This window comes from Pipra filicauda, unplaced genomic scaffold, assembly GCF_003945595.2.
Source record: "Pipra filicauda isolate LSUMZ 115617 unplaced genomic scaffold, ASM394559v2 scaffold325_size820570_pilon, whole genome shotgun sequence".
Classification (NCBI taxonomy): domain Eukaryota; kingdom Metazoa; phylum Chordata; class Aves; order Passeriformes; family Pipridae; genus Pipra; species Pipra filicauda.
Genome location: NW_024104449.1, coordinates 626,830 through 648,800, shown reverse-complemented (window position 1 = coordinate 648,800; position 21,971 = coordinate 626,830). Strand labels below are relative to the sequence as shown.

At 36.4% G+C, this 21,971-nt stretch overlaps 1 protein-coding gene across 1 annotated transcript in view; it reads left to right on the top strand.

Annotated features, from left to right (window-relative positions):
• FYB1 (FYN binding protein 1) overlaps nt 1-21,971 on the top strand; it is a 44,717-nt gene that overhangs the window by 22,204 nt on the left and 542 nt on the right. Inside the window, exons 3-18 of the mRNA XM_039383778.1 lie at nt 679-826; nt 2,479-2,528; nt 3,665-3,684; nt 4,562-4,608; nt 5,683-5,800; nt 7,924-8,080; nt 9,100-9,244; nt 11,511-11,539; nt 12,681-12,753; nt 13,300-13,440; nt 14,119-14,150; nt 15,181-15,247; nt 16,480-16,585; nt 16,849-17,011; nt 20,624-20,657; nt 21,845-21,876. Coding sequence (XP_039239712.1) covers nt 679-826; nt 2,479-2,528; nt 3,665-3,684; nt 4,562-4,608; nt 5,683-5,800; nt 7,924-8,080; nt 9,100-9,244; nt 11,511-11,539; nt 12,681-12,753; nt 13,300-13,440; nt 14,119-14,150; nt 15,181-15,247; nt 16,480-16,585; nt 16,849-17,011; nt 20,624-20,657; nt 21,845-21,876 — 1,362 coding nt within the window. The remainder of the gene's footprint in view (nt 1-678; nt 827-2,478; nt 2,529-3,664; nt 3,685-4,561; nt 4,609-5,682; nt 5,801-7,923; nt 8,081-9,099; nt 9,245-11,510; nt 11,540-12,680; nt 12,754-13,299; nt 13,441-14,118; nt 14,151-15,180; nt 15,248-16,479; nt 16,586-16,848; nt 17,012-20,623; nt 20,658-21,844; nt 21,877-21,971) is intronic.

The following is a 21,971-nucleotide window of genomic DNA, read 5'->3' as shown; positions in this document are numbered from 1 at the left end:
ATGAACTCAGTGCAGCACGCATGAACACCAGCTCACTCATGAAATTATGGTTTCTCTGCCTGGTGCACAGCATCATCCTTTTTTTAAGACTACACCTGTCTGTTGAGGGGGTAGCTTCTCTGCAGATTCTTAAACTGCCACTTTTCTAGTGGAGGCTTGCTAGAAAATTATGTCCAGCCTTGTAAAACTTTCATTAAATACATATTTGAAGATGTTCAGGGACCTGTATATCTTTTAATAAATGCCAAAATATCTTTTTATCTCTCATCCTTTCCCTTAAAACTCTGTCTCTGAGCAAGAAAAAGTCATCAAGACTGCATAAGTACTCACATGAAATTCTGCAGCTGGTTTTTCCAAGCAGATTGTGGAATTATATTATAATTTAGTTTCAAAGCACAGGTACTTATATATACTGGATGGCCTGTGAAGTTTTTGCATCTTGTTCATGTCTTGGCAAAGACATTTTCAAGGCCTTGTGCAGGCAGTACATTCTTCTATGTAGAGCCTCTTCCTCTCTACTCTGGTAAGATAATGCAACAAAGATTTATAAGAAGCAGGTTCAACAAAATATATTTGCTCTGGCATGTGTTCAGTGCTGATATTTTACCCAATACTTCATGTAAAACAGCAAGGTTCTGTCCTCAGCTTGATACATCAATCTGTTCTTCTTTATTTCAGCAGCTAAAGGTTTGAAACTGACAGCACCTTCCTCAGCAGCATCTGCCCCACAGTTTCCACCTCCTCCACCAATCTCTTACCCAGCCCTGCAGGTTAAGGCAGCTCCCAGTCTGCCCCCCAGAAACATCAAGCCCAGCTCTGAAACAAGGTAAGTGAACGTAAACCTCAAGGTCTTTATTGTTTCACCTTTTTCTAACTGTTACTTTGCTCATGCAGCTGCAGATGAATACTACAGGAGTCCCAGGTTTCTGGGGGAGTGAAGTCTTACTACTGTCCTTGTCTTGCCCTGGCCTTGTCCTGTCTGGAATTAGTTTTTATTAGTTTGAACCCTTCATCTATTCAGTTGTTTCCCTGAATTGCCTTAGCTATAACAACACTTTTTTTGCCCTGTTGGGGGGGCTGGGGTAGGGAGAAGGGAATAGACTGAGTTTTTATTTCAAACCTGTTGAAAGACTTCATACATGGGTAGAAAACCAGTTGTAATAAACAACTGAAGGTTTACCCTGCATTTTTCTGGGGTAAGAGAGCAAGGAGAGTCATGTCTATGAGTCAATAGCCCAGGAAGTAGCTCTGCAAACCAGAGGAACTGAGCTCAGCCCTGGCTGTGAAACTGCGCCACGGGCACATCACGGCTTTATGTGATAACTCTGAGAAGCCTCTGTCAATACAGGGCTCCCTTCTTAATCCTTCTTTGAAGACTTGCATACAAAAGTGGAACCTCTGGTGAAAAAGAGTTATAAGTACTTTGATCCTGTGTCAAAACTGACTGGAATCAAGCTGAGCCTGAATAAGGAGATGCTCTCTGACCAGCAGTTACTGCAAAGAGCAGCAAACAACAGGCAGGGAGAGTTGGAGAGGCGTGTGCCAACACAGGGCTCTGTGTCAGTGTGACCAGAGTGACAGCATCACTCCAGCCTCAAGGCCACAGCACCTGCAACAGCCATCCTGGGTATCCTCATCTTCACCTTCAGTGACCTGTGAAATTTACCTCCAGATGGCCCTTCTGGTCTTCCATTCCTGTGTGCCCTCTGGGGTCTCCCCTCCACTGAAAACTTGTACCTGGGTGCTGACACCTGTGCTTTCACCTGTCTCTGTGCTTCTGCTGTGAGGCCAATTTTAGAACATCCCATTCTGCTTCAAAGTCCATTCTTTGATTACCCTTCTTGGATGATCACTATCAGCCCTAATTCTCTTTCAGCTGTTACAAGACATATTAAAGTTAAAAGTACCTGATATTACTAGTTATATTCTCAATTTCTTGCTTCTCTCAGTTGGACAGCACTTTTAAATCTAACATCAGAGACCTTTTACTTGGCCTAACCTTACACTACTGCTTCTCTTGTCCCATGTTTAGACTTTAAGCCCTACAAGTCAAGGAGTAGTCTCAGAACTATATTTAACATTGAGCAAAAGTCTGGCGTTGTGCTTGTGTATTGTGTAAGAAGCCTGCACCTGCAAGGATAGTTTAAAAACCCAACATATTTTTTTCATTCAGTCAGCCCATCTGCTGACTATATTTTTCATACCATACTCATCTTCATGGTATCTGAGTGCCTTTGGCTTATTTTGATCTTTTATTCTCAAGATCACGGTGTCCCCATCTGAAACACCAAACCACAATCAGGAAGAATAATTTAAAGAATCTTGTTTCTACTAAGTAGGATATAGAGCTCAATAGACTGTCCAGCCATTGTATAAAATAGATGGAAAAAGCAGCAGGACAATGGTGGATGAAAATATAAATATAAAATATAAGATCACCTTCATAGATTTCACGTGTCCACTTTTTCATACTTACAGAAATCCAGAAAATGAAGAAAATTATGATGACGTGGAATTTGTTTCACAGGGTAAGATGTATACATTTTAATCAGTGGCAACTATGAGAAGCTGCAAGAAAGTTGTATTTATAAGATAAGCAAAAGAATATTGTTTTCTATGTGTGATTTGTGTAACTAATTATACTAGTTCTGTAGTTTCATGAGTGAAGATGGTTGTCTCATAAAACTAACTGTTCTACTGTTCTATGATTAATATGACAGACTTTCAGGAACTGCTTTAAATAACTTCCCTCTTACCTCCCTCACTCCCTCCTTTCTTTTTTTTTTTTTTCATTAGAAAAATGCCAGGACTGTAAATTACAAGATTTTTTAAATCTGAACCAAAATGAATGCTGTTCTTTCAGAGCTGAAGTTGTGTGGTCTGGTGAAGGAGGCACTGGTTTATACTTGCTAAAAAAAAATAAAAATTTTTGACTGTGCTTTTAATGTTGCTTTGTGGTCTGCCTCAATTAGAGGCAGTGAGCCACTATGTTGTACCAGGAGCAGTAGAGAAGCAGATTGTGACATAAAAAATTTCAATCTGCCTTCTGATCTCTCTTTGGGGGGACTCAGTCTGTGCCAGGCACAGTGTGCATCATTTAGTGTGCTGGCCATCCCTGACGGACAGCAATGCAGACTGTGGAGCTGAAACCGAGCTTGTCTAACCTAACTCCCTGCAGACTAAGGAGGAAGCAGAAAAGTCACAGAGCTTCTTCTCCTGCAGCCCAGGGCAGACACTGCCTTAGCCAAAGGGCCTTTGGCCTCCTTATTCAGCTGTGGGGCTGGTGCAAAAAAGTTCTTTGAGATCTGTTTGGATTTCTTAGGTTTTTAACCATGACTTTTTCCTATAAATATTCATTTTTGTAAACAAATAGTATAGGTAAATTTTTCAATGTCACTAAAGAATCTTTAAAACAAATTTTTCACTTTTAAAATACGGAGTTAAATATGTTGATTGTAGATATTTTTATTTTAGAGTGTACTATAAAATCAATTTGGAAGAATTCTGATTTTTGCATTCATAACCTCATTAAAAACCTGGAGTCTGCACATACTTCTGATTAATATCACTTGTATTATTATCAGTTTAAAACAGTTAATGCTACAATTAATTGTTTTGTGTACAAGAAAAAATAAATACCCAGTTTTTATTTTTTCTCCTATAGGTCATGGAGGTACACAGGGGGTAAGTGCTATCCTCCAAGATAAACCTATCATTTTTAGCAAAAAACTACCACATTTATTAAAACCCCTTAAATAAATTAGAAAATTAATTGCAGAAATGATCCAGTATATTGACAGTAAGTTGTAGAAGCACTTACTTATTGTGAAGGACAGAAATAAATTCAGGTAAGCAGAATAAACCAGAACTAATTTTCAAAGCTGACTAGACACCAAAAATTGATTAAAAAAAAAAAAAAAAAAAAAGAGGCAAAAGTACACCTTCTAATACCACTGACATTTCATTTCACTACAATTTTCCAGAAACAAGGATCCTGCTGCATTCTAGTAAGAGAATATTTCAGTTAATATTTCAGTTAAGCACAGTTTTATATTGGTATGCTTAAGTACCTGGTTATAGGAAGACTAAAACTGTCTCTTGGACCCTAATCTTTGCCCCATTTAGGTCATTAACATTCTGGTTTAAATAGTGCAAACTCTGACGCCTTCATCATAGCAGTGCAACCATCAGCATGGATGCAGATTTTTCAGGACTAACGTTGCGATTAAAATGTCCCCTTTGGATTAAGTAGTGTGCTGGTGTGATTCTAACAATCCAGGACTTCATAGTTGTGGTATTGTAAAAACAAAGGTAGGGGAAGAAAGAATAGTGGGATTGTATAATGTAGTAACTTGTTTTGGGAAGATTAAAGGAATTTGTGTTTGCATTTTGCTATAAATGTATTTTATATAGTTTATGTGAAGCTTACCTAGCAGGCTCAGTTTCTTCATGTCTTTCCAATTTTACTTAGACCATTTAAAACTGATTTTTTTGTTTGTTTGGTTGGTTGGTTTGATTTTTGTTTGTTTGTTTGTTTGTTTGTTTGTTTTTGGTTTTGTAGGGCCAACAGAGTGATGTTGAGATGTATGAAGATATAAATGACATCAGGTAGCAATTTTAAACTCTATAACCTATTGTATCTTTATTACTATCTTTGTTAACAAAGATATTTCATCTGGCACAAAAATGTCATTCCACTGCAGTCCCTGCCAGGGATTATTGTGTTCATTCATTTCACCTAAAGAAAGTCCAGTTGTTCTAAGGTTCTTTTCTAGTTAGATCTGCCATGCCTCGTGCTGGAAAAACTCCTGTAACGAACCGATGTTGTTACTGTGATTGACGTAACAGAAGCCTGATTTCTGATCTGAGGAACATGTCTGAACCACTTGTTGGAATTACAGTCTAGTTCTCTAGAAAATAAGCTCAGCCCAAGATACTATGGTACCAGATAGATTTTTGTTGTGGTTGTTTTTCTTGCTTTTCAGATAAATTTTCTCAGAACTCCTGTGGGAGGCTGGATTGACAATTTTCGTTGCCTGAGTACACTAGCCAGAATACAAGCTCTCTTATTCTTCTTCCATTTAGGCCTTTACTTTGAGGACTCTTTTGCCCTGGTAATATCTAAATGTATGACATTTACTGTATTACGATAGCCAGTTCCCTTCAAATAAGTAATAGATGTAGAATACTTCAGATTTAGAAGGACTTTCAGCAAAAATTTATTGGTGAATTCCCTTTGCAAATAAGTGATATTAATACATGTTTTATAACCCAAGCAAATGATCTTCATTCAGTCTTCTTTTTTTTTTTTTTTTAGTATAATTTAAGCATATCAGCTTATCAAAACTATCCTAAAAAAGGAATGAAACTGCTACCGGTTTCCAAGCTTGTTCAACACAATTAGGTCAGGGACATTTGGATACACACATGTAGAGCTGGTATTTTGCCTCCAGGTAACCTTTCCTGGTGTGCTGTCCCCTTAAGGACAGCCACTTTAAATTATATATGTAGTAAAGGATTCCTTACTCTATTTGTTGCAGCTTCACTAGAGTTTAGAATCCATAGCTTTGATTTCACTTGGAGAAGTCTTTTTTTATCACATGTAATTTTTTATCAACCTTGAGTAAGGAAGCTCTAGGGAAGATTTGCTTCACACATTCATTCCTGGCAATGCACTTTCAGATCATCAAGGGAAAAAGAGAAGAAGCAGAACAAAGAAGATAAGAGAAGAATGGAACAAGAGAAAAGAGAACAAAAGGAAAAAGAAAAGAAAGAACTGGAATTAAGGAAGAAGTTCAAAGTAAGCTTTTTGTTTTGTAATCTGGCCAAAAACACGTAAGAAGGATTATTTAGCAGTATCAAGTGCAAAATACACTTCTCATCTAGTTACAAAATTATTTGTTATGGTAGGTAGTTCAAATACCTGAATAAATTCTGAATAAAGTTTTAAACTACCCTTTTATGTTGGGCATATGCTTGACTTCAAGCTCCGCACTGATGGCAAAGACTTTGTTCAGTTTTCTTTAAATTACCTTCACAACTTCTTTCCACGGTAAAAAAAAAAAAAAAAAAAAAAGGCACCAAAAAAAAAAACAAAACAAAACAAACAAACAAACAAACAAACCAAAACATTTGCTTTCACTTTTCTGTTTCTAATGATTTGCATCATTAGAATAGCATCAAAAGTCTTTAATAAAAGTGGGAATTGTATCCCGTATGCTTAGTGTTACTTGCTTTGCTGTAGTCAGATACAAAAGTATCTAGCCCTTGAGAGATTTCAAAATTGCAACATATTGCCCTTGCACTTGGCATAAAGGTATCTAAACGGATTTACAGCTTAAGTGGGGAGGAAGTGAATAGGGCATGTGTAGGGGAGCTAAAGTCTGTGTCTCAGGCTAAATCATGAGGCAGTTCTTTCTGTTATTAAATAATATTTATATATCTGGTGGTCAGCATGCTCCCACAGTTTGCAAATCAGCCAGTCAGTTTCTCTAAACTAATATCTGTTCACAATGCTCCACTGTGCTGCTTTCAGTGTCATTGTACATAGTGGGCAGCTTTGTTTTATTTCCTATTATGTTCAGTACGCAGTAAAGCCATGGTGATTGTCTCACACTGAGGCCTTGGTCAGCTGTGGAGAGACTGGCATGACTTGATAAGCAAATATTAAAGAACCACTTAGTTAATAATAGTGGGTTAACCACTCCTGTGAAGTGTAGATATTAGTGCACAGAACGCTTTTAGCTTGCAGACTGTTGTCCTACAGCCATTAAGGAATGTTATTATATTTAAATGCAAACAAATATATTTTAGTTGGTATTAAATGCAAACAAATATATTTTAGTTGGTTTTTTTTTCACATTTATTCGCCACCTATATTCCTGACCTATTCTCTAATTGGCAAGAGCACTATGCCTCTGAAAGGTCATATATATCTTAAAGTCTACTTCAATCCAAAATGGTTTCTCCATAATGTGAAGATCCCGCAAAGCAAATCCTAAACTCCAGTAAACAGTGTGATCATCTCTTGTGAGTATTTGCAATATCATTTATAGAAAAGAATTGTAAACACAGAGGATTATGTGACAGACCCTTTAATGTTAATGAATTTTACTCATGTAATTTGTATCAGCAATAGTGTGGCCAGCAGGACCACAGCAGTGATTGTCCATTTGTACTTGGTACTGGTGAGGCTGCACCTTGAATCCTGTGTCCAGTTTTGGGCCCCTTGCTACAAGAAAGACATTGATGTGCTGGAGAGAGTCCAGAGGAAGGCAATGGAGTTGGTGCAGGGTCTGGAACACAAGTCCTATGAGGAACAGCTGCAGAAGCTTGGGGTGCTCAGCTTAGAGAAAAGGAGGCTCAGGGGAGATCTTATGACTCCAAACAAATACCTGAAAGGAGGTTGTGAGGTGGAGATTGGTCTCTTCTCCCACATAACAAGGATTAGGACAAGAGAAAGTAGCCCGAAGTTGTGCTGGGGGATATTTAGTTTGGATATTTCTTCCATTGAGCTCAGTGATCTCAGATGTCTTTTCCAACATAAAAGATTCTGTTTTGGTGAGTGGTTCTGCTGGAAATACATGGAGATGTGCACTGAAATTAAATATGTCTGTTTTGTAAACTCGTGAAAGGCTCCATAGTTAGTTCGTTGGTTTTAGGTTTTGTATTTTTGTAATTTTGCCAATCAGTTCAACTGGTCTACTTCCATTCTGTTCCCCTCTCTTTTAATCTCTGATTATTAATTTAAACTAGGTAGTTGTGGTGGCAGAAAGCCTTTCTGTTTATTTGCCTAGGCCACTTTAAATGTCAATGAAACAAGTAATCATCATAACTGTTTTTTTTTCTTTCATTCTGAATGTCTGGGAGAAAAAACCTCCATTTTCCACATCTGTGATTTATTTTGTTCCTTCTTTTCTTCAGTTAATGAGACCCATTGAAGTTATTCATCAGGCACGAGCTTGTGTTGACTACAAAGGGGGGAAGAATGAACTGACTGTCAAAGAGGGGGATAAGATTGAAATCATTCGCCTCACAGACAACCCAGAAGGAAAGTGGTTGGGCAGGATAGGAGAATGCTGTGAGTTCTGTTTCTTCCTTGTGCTCCTGAATGTTTTCACTGTATGACAGCAAACAGGTGAGCATTACACCAAAGAGTAGCCTTACCAAGGCTGAGTCACTGGCCACCAAAGAAAGTAATTACCACAGTTCACCCTCCTGTGCCCAGCTAGCATGAAAGGTTTAGTTCATACTATGAAGTTATTGCAAAACATGATGTAACATTTATAGGCACTAAAATAAGTCAGGTACAATATGCTGGGACCTTCATTGACACACTGAGAAGCAATTCCCTGTCAGCTTTCAAATAGCATCAGAACTGGGCACTCTGCAAGTAACAAGGATCGCAGTTTTTCCTGTCTTTCTCTTAAACATAACATTGGTGTTCCTAAAATAGAAATAGAGACTATAAGGACCAGTTCTAAGTCTTTATCTTGTTTCTACTCCTACGAAAGTTTCTAACTGATTTTTAGTTTTTATTTTGCCTGAAATCCAAGATGTTTCTCTAACTGTATAAATATCATCAGTGGATCTGTGAGTGTGATAAAGGGATTGATGATCTGGCTCCTGGGTTATAAAAGATTGATCCATTAAATCAATCAAAATTATTAAAAACACTTGCATGATTTTTAAGAGGACTGTCTAAAATTCCCCTCAGGAGATACAGAGTTCCTCATCTTAGGCCAACTGTTCTGATGACCTAAAATATGCACAAGACTGCAGTGGTTCCAAGGTTAGCTGAGAAATGGAGTCTGCCTCATGATTCCAGGAGTCTGCACAGAAAATTCTGAGCTGACAGCTGAGAAGCAAATAAGGGTGAAGTTAACATGACACCACATGAGGAAGGCTTAGTGGGGAGACAGATCTGAGATTTGTATTTGTGTTGACAGATGGAGAGTCAAGCTTAGGCTGCTTGGAATGAGACACTTTGAAAGTTTTCAAAACTCATTAAAAAAATTTCAGTTCTGAACCTTCTGTTAAACTCATCCTTTTACCATGACCTTTTAAAACTGTCTCTGCCTAATGATTTCATTCATTTAGATGGATACATTAAAACAACCATGGTAGAGATTGATTATGACTCTTTGAAAAGAAAGCAACGAGCACCTACTGGAGCCAATGTGGAATTTTCAGAGTGTGACATGGAAGTGTATGATGATGTTGGAGAGCAGGAGAGCTTGATGAGGTATGTATAAGGAATACATGGAAAGAAAAAAATAATTCATCCCAGTCAGCCTAGCCAGGGGAAGTTTTACAACAACAAAGCCAACTCTTGTCACGGAACAGTCATTTGTATAAGAAACATGTAAGTTGGTTAGAGGAGCATAAATGAATTCTGGAATCCATCATCTGTAAGCTTCCATGTTCAGGAGGAATTCATACTATTGGAAGAGGACCTGTTCTCTTTGCAGTCCAAAAGAGAACAAAATGCAAACCATACAGGATTACAAATCATATGCAGGAAGTGCAATTCTCTTCACTCCCTCTCTTCTCTCATCCTGTCTTTTGAAGTCATGTAGTCCCTTTTCTAACATGAAAAAATAAAAGACTCTAAAAGCAATTCACTGCAGGAGGGAACTCCTGATCACCCCCATTGCTTTCATGAGCCTCAGTGTGAGTCCATAAGTCTTCTTTTGAAGAGAAGGGACTTCTGGAATCAAGTTTAGGATGGCCCTTCAGGAAAGAGTGTGGCTAATGAGTTTAATCCTGAAAACAAGACCTCTCAAGTTCCATGAGATGGGTATGAGTTTTTTTTTACTTTTTTGACTTCACCAGAAGCTTCTTCTCTATGGAACGGTCTCACACGCATTTGCAATGCAGTGCTCCACTGCATACTCTCTACTTCAATATGTCATATTTTTCATGTCAAACAGATCTGCAGTTAAGATCTTCTTAGTACACTTCTCTGAGTGCCACCTCCAGCAGCAGATCAGATTTGCAGGCCGGGAAATATCCTAGTGACCTTGTGACAGGAGTCAAGGCTATCACATAACCTAGCATGACAGTGGTACCCTCCGTTACCAGATCTCACATAAAAGCCTGCTTCTGAAATGGGATGCAACAAACTAGTGCTCAATCTCCACTACATGTCCAGATGTGCAGAAACACATAGCCTGGGACAAGGGATCTGCATACAGCTGCAAAGAATTTCCATATGTAGGACAACCATCTTGAAACAGCCATTACCCCTGCTTTCACTGCTTCCCATGAGGCTTCTTAACTTTGTAGGCCTGCATGGAATAAAAGGACTGAAGCTGGCCGGCTGCTGAGTGCAGCTGATCCTCATTCCCATTGAGCTCCAGAAACAGCACTTGGAAAAGTCTGCCTTCAGGCTGGCATTCTTAAGCAACAAATCTGATACTTTACCAGCTTGCTCCATATCAGTTTTCCTCCCTGCACATTGGCCTCATGGCATCATGACCTAGCCAGGAGACTTGAGTTAGTTGTTCTACATTTTAGGTAATCTCAGCAATAGTTACTTCATTGCAAAAGTATCTTTGGCCAATCCTTCTCACTATGGCAAGAATCACAATTAACCATCTCAATGCAAAGTATTTAGAAAATCTGTTGAATGTAAAAGCAAACAATAATACTGACACTGTTGTGTACTAAAATAATAGTGTATTCCAAGGAACTTGGAAGGATGAATGATTTGCTCAGATTCATTAAATCTTTTAAGCTGTATTTTGACATTTTTATCTTCTCTAGTGATTAATAGCATTCTGTTAAGTTCTTGAGCATGAATTATTGGAAGGTCTGACATACATCAACATGTTTTGAAACCACTGTAAGAATGCCATTCTAAAAAAAATCTCCTGAGCAAATACTATTAGCTCATTATCAACAGTATTGCTAATATTCAAAAATTAATAAGTGCACCTTCACTGGCTTGAAATATCTGCATTGATTTGTGAAAATAAAGAATTTGCTTCACAGCTTTACTTATAACATACTAAAGATCGTACTGATAACCCTCTTATTCCCCTTTCAATTCCTTTGAGCGATGTATTAAAGCACTCTTTTATGATTTGTAACTAATTATTTCCCAGGAAAAAAGCAAAAAAAATGAAGCATTTTTCCTGCTTTACCGGAATCTACTAAGAGTTAATTTTTCTTCATCTAGGCCCTAGTTCATGTCTGAACTAGATTACACATTTTCTTTGGCATTAGTAAGAATACAAACTACTTATTTGACTGTAAGAAATTGATGTGAGTGTGGTGAAAGCAGACAGAAAGGAAGAGCTGGCACATTTAGTTATTCCCCGCATAAAAACACAAGCATGTGTCTGAGCTTCCAGTGCAGAACTTGTAATGTTCAGCTGACATGAACATGAGTGCTAAGGCCGAAAGTTTTAGAATTAATAACTGAAAAAGGGATGGGTGATCATGATGTTTTCTTTTACTCAAGGATGACTGCTCTTCTCTAAAATGTCTTTTGTTTGCTTTTCCAGCCTAGGTTCCGACAATAGTGGAACTGGAAGTAAGTTCTACATAAACATTTTGGGGGAGTTGTTAGTGTGTATTTTTTACAGCTTCCAGATAATGCACTAATTACCCATAAGCATATTAAATGTTTGCTAATGGGCAACAAACAAGGAAGTATAGTAGCCAAATTACCTTCCCCACCACTTACAGGAACTTGAGTGAGATAGGAGTTTTGTCTTCAGATACTGTGAATCACTAGCAATACAGATGACCGAACTTGGTTTTTGTGTGTGTGTGGAGGTAAATCATCCCACAAAACAGCACAGATATAGCTGTCAAAATACTAAGATGAGCAAGGGTTTCTGCGCTGAAGAATTCTGGTTCTGAAAAAGCCAGTAATACTACCAAATAAAGCTGCATTTTGCTAACAGAGTTAAGGGCAACTTCAGTTACAGTAATACACTGGAGACCAGATGCAGCAGCTCCACGCAGTCAAGAACACACATTCGAACCCAGTTTCCCCTTTGGTAGCCTATATATTTATATAGCATTCTCTGTTGATCACAAGAGCACAGCTCATCTTCTCAGCTTAGAGTTTAGATACTGGTCATGGCAGAAGCATCCCCTGGCAGTACTGAACGGAGTTGCTGCCAGCTAAGTACAGATTTCAGTGATTACTCTGACCGGTGGCTGGAATTGCACATGCAAACTGAGCTAACTCTGCACTGAAGGAGGTGGGGCCCAAAGGTCAAAACTGAGGCCAAAATGGGGAGCTTACATTGCACTTATCTCTGACTTCCATGGATGAAGACAAGATGTCCCTTGCTAAGAGTATTGGTCTGGCATCTTCAGTTATCACTTGAGTCACACATAAAAATTTAAAAGTCATCCTAGTGTCTGGGCCGAATCAGCCATTTAGAATTTCATTGACTACAGTGTAGAAGCATACATATTCAGTATCCATGCTCTTGTGATTGGCAGTGCCACATTAAAATTCTGTGGATGGCATTCCCAACTGAGATAAGTCTAAATCACTGTTTTAATAAACAGACTGTGCTGGTTTACAGAAATATTCCATTTACAAGGATATTGCCTAAACTGCACGCATGTCTAATATAGTTAAGAGGCCTGTAATGAATACCCTATTCTGCAGCATTAAATATATTTGCATTAATTCATTGTTTCATCTGTTAAAGATGTGTTCCCACCTCCTCCTCCTTCTAATCAAGATATTTACGATGAAATTGATGATGGAGAACCCATAGCAAGGTAAGGTTTTATATAATTTAAATAATTTTCTACTTTAACAGAATGTTTTCAGGTTTTAGTATTTTTCAATTAGACGTAATAATTAGCAAGTATTAGGATGATCAGCAAGCGGGTATATATCAGTATGAATTTGTGAAGCTAAACTAAAAAGGTTCTTCTGTCTTTTGGAGAAATTTTGTTCTGTAATTAATTTTAGTAAGTCAGCAAAAGCAGTTGCAATCATGAAAATCTCCAAATCCCCAAGCAGACAGAATAGGTCTGAAATGAAAATAACAAACTAAATTGCTAGCTAGCTGAGTAACAGCATAAAAACAGTAAGCCACTAGATTAACATATATACTACAAATATATCTCAGTATCTACAAGTAACATAACGTACATATTTCTAGTTTAGCATTTTACCATTTGGGTAAGTGACCTCACTTCATGGTATATATACATTGTTGGCATTAATGATAATTATGTGCATCAATGGAGAATTTAAACTGGGCCTTTTAAAAAGAACATTATATTTGACATTGTGATAATCGCATGCATACTCCAAAGGTCTGTATCACAGGATGAAGATAAGAATGGTGTCTGGTCCTGGGGAATCTTGAAGAGGCTAAAGGTCAAAGATGACAAAAAGAAAAGTATACGAGAAAAAACAACCAAAGTCAATGAGGCAGAAGATAATGGAAATTTATTGTAAGAGTCTGCCAGGAAATCACAGTGCACATTACCTAATTCTAATAAAGCATTGATCATATGCTACTAACATGTCCTCACAGCAGCCTAATGAATCATGCATAAAATTGCAGCTCAGGATGATACTTTTCTGCAAAAACACTGAGCTTTCTTTTCACCTGCATAATTATTCTCTTAACAAGCCGTATTTTTTGCAAAAGTCTGGTAACTAAAATATGCCAAATTTTCTTTTTGGTGAAGAGCACCAAAATAATCCATCATCTTTGTGCCACTCTGGTGATGTAAATTTGCTGTATCCTCAGTTAAAATGTACTTTGCTACCAGTACAACGTACCGGAGAGAAACTGGTAAATCTAGACCCATTAATCCAAATTTTAGGAATAATATTCCAAACAGAAAAATGCAAAGATTGTCTTCTACTCATCTTACCTGGAGCTTAGATCAGCAACTGCTGTTTTTACCACCTGCCTCAGTCATTCAGTTCTGAAAAAGTTTACTTTGATTCAGTGGTAAAAATACATTTAGTCCTGAAGCATTGGTGGTGTCGGTGGCACCTCAAAATTTCTGGAGATTATTCGGAGCCCCGGTGTCGCAATTTTTTAGATTATTTAGGTTACAAAAAAGCCTATGAATGTGCTATAAATACTTAATAAGCTTTCTTTCACCTCCCCTCCCCAGCACATCTTCTTCAACAAAGCTGTCTGGAAAAGGTAATTAATAGTCTATTGTTCAGTCTCTCTATTGATTCCTGATCCTTTTTTCTGTATACATTGCTCTGTATCATTCTAGTCACAAAAATACATCCAAGGAAGGAAACAGGATTTCCTATTGCTTACCCAGTTCTAGTAAACAAATTTCAAATATTGTGACTGATTGGCTACAGACAAGGAGATACATATACATTGCAAGCTCTCTAGAAAACAATTTAATACATTTAATGTGATTTTTCTATCTGAGATTTACACTAGTTCATTTTATTGGAACTTAATTTGAACAGATACGCTCGGAAAGAAGCACTCAGTAAAAGACTTCAAAAGTAAAAAGAAGTGCTTGCTGTTACTTTTATCACTTGCAGTATCCCTGTAAAATAATATATAACTCATAACCATTGGCTCAGCCATGGAACAAAAAGCAACTTCTTCCAATTTTTGAGGCTGTTTCTAGAACTGAGTTCTAAACCTTTTATAACCTACTGATTTCTCTAGGCATTGATTTGATGAGTTAAAGAATTGCTTCCTCTCTACAAAGACACTGAATGTGGTTCAAAGAATATTCCTGGGCTAAGATTTTTTTCGCTTCTTTGATGTTGCAATATGGCCTAAAAACTAACATACATGTGATTCATATCCACTTTTAAGCAATGTTGTATTGACAAGAGTGCTATACAAGTCCTTGAATACATGTTAAAATCAAATTCCAAAAATCCATTTTGATGCACTATAGTGGGACATGGATTAATTAAAGTGAAGATTAAAGGCTATTAGCCATCATGTGCTAAAACTTGCTTAAACTTCAGAAGATTAAAATTTCAGTGACTACTGGTTATTGCTATTAAAGAGTCTTAGTCTGAAAAGATTGGGTGGTGTTGCGCAGTAGATTGTGCTATGGACAGTAAATGGCTACAGTACTTGCCTTATTTTCTTGTCAACTTCAGTAAAATACCATAGACTGTAACACAGTGTATTCACTTCTTAAGTTTCACATAATAACATTTCATTCTCCTAAACACTATTATTTCAGACTGTGGAGAGGATGTGTACGATGACGTGGATTCTTCGGACTTCCCTCCACCGCCGCTTGATGATACGTAAGTGGAAATATTATGATTAGAAATCTAATACATTGAGAGACATTTTTAAAGTATTTACTAGAGGCAGACTGCTGTTAATGTCTGTTAATTGTCTGGAACAATAATTAGACCATAGAAAAAGTAAGAGGTAGAAATGGATTCATGGCCTAAAGGTACTTTTCAATGTAGATTCTCTGCACATAGTTCTTCTATCAAAATTTGGGGACTGTTAGGATACATACTTGATCTCAGCTGCTCCAGTATTTTAAGAGAAAAGGAGACAGGGCTCTGTGTTATAAGTATGAAACACATCTGGAGGAGTAAAGTTCAGCTAGGAAGACTTTCATCCTGGATCAGAAAATTATGGTCATCTCTGGAGCACAGACGTGTTATGAGCACAGATGCATCTGTGATGATGACTGCAAAATGATGCATTCTGGTGTCACTTACTCCACTCAGGTGGAGCAACAGAGCGGACTATGATGATCTACTCTGGAGACGTTAAAACAGAGAGAGCTCTTAGGACTGTGTATCCAAAGGAAAATATGTGGCCCTTCTAAACTAAGTCTAGATTAGTTCACACACACACACACAAACATTCATCACTAATGAAACTGTCATCCACAACTCCTACAGAGATCAGCAAGGATCAAAAAGGAGAATCAGACTTTACAGTCCCAGATACAGCATCAGAAAGGACAGTTAGGGCATGAAACACTTCCATGCTTCTTGGCAGAAGTCAACACTATCAGGGATGTGGAAAAAAAACCAACAGAACCTGAAATGGGTTATGTAATGCAGATTCTCTGGTGCAGCAAGGTTTTTTATGGCCATATAGGACTAACATATGTAAGGCTAAGATGTTCCAGCTGCCTCCACAGTGAGATACACTGTTATTCAGCTTATTGCCAAAAGATACACAGACTTCATAAAAATTGCTCCTTGCTGAGAAATTCTAAAGTGCTGTAGCAGACAGATACTTAAATACTCAATACTTAAATACTCAATACCTCAATATTCGCTTATGTGATAGGTACATTAACATCAGAGAAAAACACGAAAGACAACTCCAGCTTTTTATTAATTTTGAAATAAAATCTATATTGTAATACCTGCACTAGTTTTACAGAGCAACAAAAACATGATAAAGACACATGAAGGAAAATGCATTTTCACCAGAATTATCAGAAAGCTTTCCAATACCTCAGATGTGTTGCTGATTTGGTTTTGTCTGTAACCTCTTACTTTAGTTCATCAAAAGTAGCAAGCTTTGGAAAAAGGAAATCAGATGAAAAAGATGTACAAAAGCATGAACAGATGGAAAGAAAAGAGAAAGAATTCCGGAAAAAATTCAAAGTAAGTTTTGTTCAAAGTAAGGTTTTTTTCACAAAATATAAAAACTAAAATATCTATATGGCATGCTCTCATTTGTGTCCCTTAATCCTTTGAAAGATGAGGTATTACTACTTGTAAAAATAGTGGTCTGAGCATCTGCAAGCATGGGCCCATACTACATAGCATATACAATTATTTTCCTAATTTTAGAAAATTTAGTAAAAAATGCATGAGCACAAGCTGTACATTAATGATTTTTAACCAGCATTTTTCTTTTTTTCCAGTTTGTAGGTAAAATAAAAGTTCTTTTTTCTACTACTGTGGTTCAGAATTTGCCTAAAAAAAGATGGGGATCTAAAGAATTACATATTAAACCGGGAGAGTCTCTTGATATTATAGAAAGTACGGATGACACCAAGGTCCTGTGCCGCAATGAAAAAGGAGAATGTAAGTTTTATGAAAAAACTGCAGCACATATCAAATTATCAAAGAATGATTGAGTTGGAATATGTGAAAACTCTCTTCCACAACATATCCAAGTAAAATCTAGTACTTGTCTTTTACCTTGTCTGGTAGTTGGCAAGAGGCAGATTGTTTTTATTTCATAACCATGTTTTAAGAGCAGCTTGCCTTAAAAAGAACTAAAACACTCCAAGGAGCAAGATATACAAATATGAGAAAAATAGACAACTTGATTACAGAAATTTTGCTTTGCATCAACTAGGATCAGCAGATGTTTCTGTTGCTACTGTCTCTCCCTCTTTGCCAAAAGGAGTATAGCTATGATACCCCACAGAGTCTAGTAAAGTCCTCGCTGCACCTTTGGATAGCACTTCCTCATTGATTGCAGCCAAGAGAAAATCAGTAACAATATTCTTACTTTTGGCTGCAAGAGATGCAGTTTAATCTTTTCAACAGGCTGGGGGGAATATTGCTTAGGAGTCTTCCACCTAGCCTCTAGCTGATCCAAGGCATATGTCCTTGTTGGCATGTCTGTTTGTTCTGGGACCTGCATGAGGCTTTCCACTGTTTCTTTGAAACCTTTGGCTATGGTTTGCATTGGCAGAAGTTTTTGCATTTTTGAAGAATTCTGGACCATCTCCTGATGGTTTTGATTTCTTAATTAGCTTCTGTTACAATACTTTTCAAATCTCCTAACGAAAATTCATTTTGTGCTAGAACAGCCTAGGTTCAAAGTATCCTTTGAACAAGTAGCATTTTCTCACTCATTTTTACTTTTTACTTCTGACCTATGTAGAAGAGAGTCCAATGCTATAAACCTCTGAAGGGGATTCAAGCACTTTCCTGATATTTTTTTCCCCTCTATACTCAACTCTTACAGTCTGGAGTACAGCCTTCTTCCTGGCAGGCCTGCAGGGTGAGGAAGAATTTCTTGCATAACACACATATGTTTTTCAAAATATGGATTTCACTAGTAAAGCCACTTCCCAAAAAAACAGCTTTCAAAGCTCCATTTTTTGAATCAAGATAATAACAAAGTAGAAAATAGTTCATGTTGGCTGTTTTCCTCTCGTAGTCTTCAAAGCCTTTCAAATAATGACAGGAGCTACTGCTTTGCTATGCATAAAAGAGCAAAACAAATAAAAATATCCTCCCTAAAAACCTCTGAAGAGATCTCTGTCAATTTCCACATTAGTTAGTGAAGTTTGAATTCTACTTCAGTAAATGCATGACAGTTTTGGTTATTTGCTGTGATTGATCAAGTTCCTCAGATCTTAAAGCTATAATTTTACCTTCAGAAGGCCAGATAGACTGAAAATCAGCAACTAGAGATGACTTTGTTACTTTCTTGCACATGAATTCTTTGATTTAATCATTAACTTCTGAAGCACTTCCATAGCTTCAAGCCCCTTCCAACAGTTAAAAAAATTACAAATTATACTGTAATGTGTTTACACCTTTTAAAGCAAGGGTTGGTGATCTTAGGAACACATTCTGCTATCACTTATTTTGTTATTAAATTATTTGAAATGTCAAAAGTGAAACAAAGAACCGATTTTCATTTACCCTTTTAAATTCCTTCTTAGTCTGAACATATACATCTTTAAATACACAAAAACTTTTAATTCAGGTTCATAGATTTTGCTTAAACATTAGGATATAAATGGATTTCATTGCCTGAAAGTTTTTGTCCTCTCTGAGCTTCCTTTATGATGCAAATGAGCAGCTGGCACGATGTGTCATAGCTTTCAGTGGTGCAAAGTAATTAACACAGAGTGTGCTGACCTGCTGGCTTGTTCCCTATTTGGAAGCCCTATAAAAATGAATGAATTAGTTAGAAACTGAACCTTTGGACATATAACTTGGGATTAGTAACTCTGAAAGGCTGTGAGATCAGCAGGAGCTGTATTTCTCACCTATTTGAGGGCCAGGGACCATCAAAACTTAGATTGTGCTTTGCCATGATCTAAGCACAGTCACATGCACATGACTTGCAAGCACACTGGGTTTGTATGCCATGATGGTGAGTGAAGAAGTTTTGCTTTGGTGTATTTCAGAAGATTAGAATGATTTAGCCAAATCATTTTAAATTATTCCCTGGAGACTTCAGAAGTAATGGAAACTATTGGACTGTCCTAAAGAGAACTTTAAAAAGACGACATCTTTAAAAAAAAAAAAATAAAAATTAATTCATTTCCATTACTTTATCCCAGATAATAAAATCTGGGGAAGGACAACCAGGCTAAAAAAATCCTGATTAGACAGAGCTTCCTCAATGGGTTCCAGCTGGCATTCAGCCTGAGACAATATGCAGGTGACTGAAAATCTGGAACACTGGATTCTTTGACTTTTGAAGATTACTTGCAGCTCAACAGCTTTCGTAGGCAAATGTTATAAAAGAATTTATGTATGTATCAAATCTTCATGACACCAAAGATAGAAATACAGGCAAATCAAGCAAATTTTATCTTATATGGCAGCAATCAAATATTAAAAGCACAGAACTGTTTTTTAATTCATGTAATTGTTAAGTCTTAAACAGTAGCTAATGTAGGTAAGTGTAAAATAAAATATTATCACGCAAAATTAATGCCTTTTTAGGCAACTTCAGCTCTAGCACAAGACAGAAGTTTTCTTTTAAAATCCCATGTTTGTAAATGTATTATGGCCTTTACAGATCAAATAACTAATCCACTATATATAGCATATTCTAGAAAAAAACCCCTTATGTACTTTGAGATTTATATAACATCTGATATCGATCTATTTTAAGATGAAAATATGCCAAGTTAAAGTGAATTATACAAATGTTTGTTTATGAAGAAAAGCTGCTTATTATTGTGTTCTAAGAGGAGCTTGCCTTAAAAAAACTCACAAACAAAAAACTGTTGTTAAATAAAAGTTTTTCATTACTACTTGCAGGATTATTTGGGGTATTAGTCTTTTTTGATAGCTTTTCCAATTTTCCATATAGGAAGCATAGGATATTTTTATGTATTAAAACACTTGCCAGCTAAAGACTCTAATAATTTATCAGCTTTTGGGAACAGTTCTAGCTTATTGTATCTGACATGCATTTACAAGGCATGGTTCTCCCTACTAGTATATTTACAGATCTTAGAAAGGACAATTTCAGATACAATAGAATTAGGGCTTGGACGTAAAAAAGCCTAAAAAAAAATATGAGATTCTTTAGCTGGACATCACCGTGTATTTAAAAAAAAAAGAAAAAATACTTTCATGTCTTGTGTATCAGAAAAGAAAAATTATTGTGAAGGAGGAAACAAGATAAACAACATTTTATGAATATGTAAAGTACCCAGAACAGTAGATACCTAACTGGTCTCACAGCTACTACTGTATTCTGATTTCCTGTCTAAGACACCGTGTTATACTAAACAGGCAAATAAGAATAACTAAAACACTGGATATAGTAAAAGCTTCATCAAGTATGTGTTCATTTTACATTGTTATCCATCTATTATGTGTTTCTGTCTGAAGTATATAAAAGAGAAATAAGGCATTTCACTAGTGCTAGCAACAGAAGTAATAAGTATTTAAATTTAACTTAAATGCATATATATTTTACTTTTACAGATGGCTATGTCTCGAGAAGCAATTTAGTTCAAAAGTAAGTACAAAGTGATTTTTTTGAAAAAATTGTTATAACAGTCAATTTTTTTCTAAACTCTCTGTTAAAAAAAAATGAAATATAATTATTTTAGTCTGTCATTCTAGTGTGGAAAATTAAGTTATTTTTATGAAGTTATAATTTCTCAAGAATTAATCACATGCATCCACACTGGAAATTTGCCAGGGCCTCTTTCCTTATTGTATAACCATAAACTCTGATTAAACCATGAAAAATTACATAAATTAAGCATTATTAGTACTAGAATCTATTAATGAACTGCAAGTTAATGTGATTAGGTGTATTGATGTCCTTTTCAAATGTTTAACTAAAATCAATCAAATTTTCTTTAGGTTTAATTTTATTTCAGTCTTATGAGGATTGAGCAGATTTGGCCCAGTGTTGCTCCGAATAATTGCATGGAGTTCAGTATTTCGGTTCTACTCCAAAACTCTTGTCAGACAAAGCCTTTCCATTTCCTTCAACAAGCTCTATATGAGACTCTTAAACATCAAATCAGATGTCCCATTTATAATTGTCACATTTAGAATGTAGAGGCATCCAAATACTTACACACACATTTGAATTTTTAACATATATATATAAATATATATGTGTTTATATATATATATACAAAGCCTTATTGTCTTCCATGGGCTTCTTCACATATCTAAGTGAAATATTTTGAAAATTCCTGTTCATGAAGCATGTATCTTTTATAGACATTACATAAATTCATTACCTAAAAAGAAGCACCTCCAATATTATGGAATTGCCAAGTACAGAAACAAAAAGAATTTCAAGGGCATACCATTTTTTTTTATTCTTTATTTCTGGTGTTCATTTCGAAAAACCAAGGAAGTACTTCATTTTTTAAGGAAATACCTCTATGAGAATAGCTGCTTAAAAATTTAATTGAAAAATCCCACCCTTTTAAAAAAAACAGCCTTTCATATTAAAAAGAAATGTATCCAGGTCAACCCTTTGCTGAAAATCCTCTAATCTGACCATCCTGCTAAACACTGTTCTATCACCACAAAGGTTGCACTTTCATAATTAGCAAATTAATTACTTGATAGCTTGTCTGTATCATACTACTACTCTATTTCATATCTGCATGCAAACAGTAATTTATATCTGATGTCTCGATTTTTAAATGTATGGTTTTTCTTTTTTTTAACTTACAGCGAAGGAGAGATTTATGACAATGTTGCTGAGGGTATGTTGAACATTTCAAACAATACAGTAGCTACATTCAATTACAATTAATAACTTTCTCCTTGAGTCAAAGTACACAATACTAATATTTTTTGC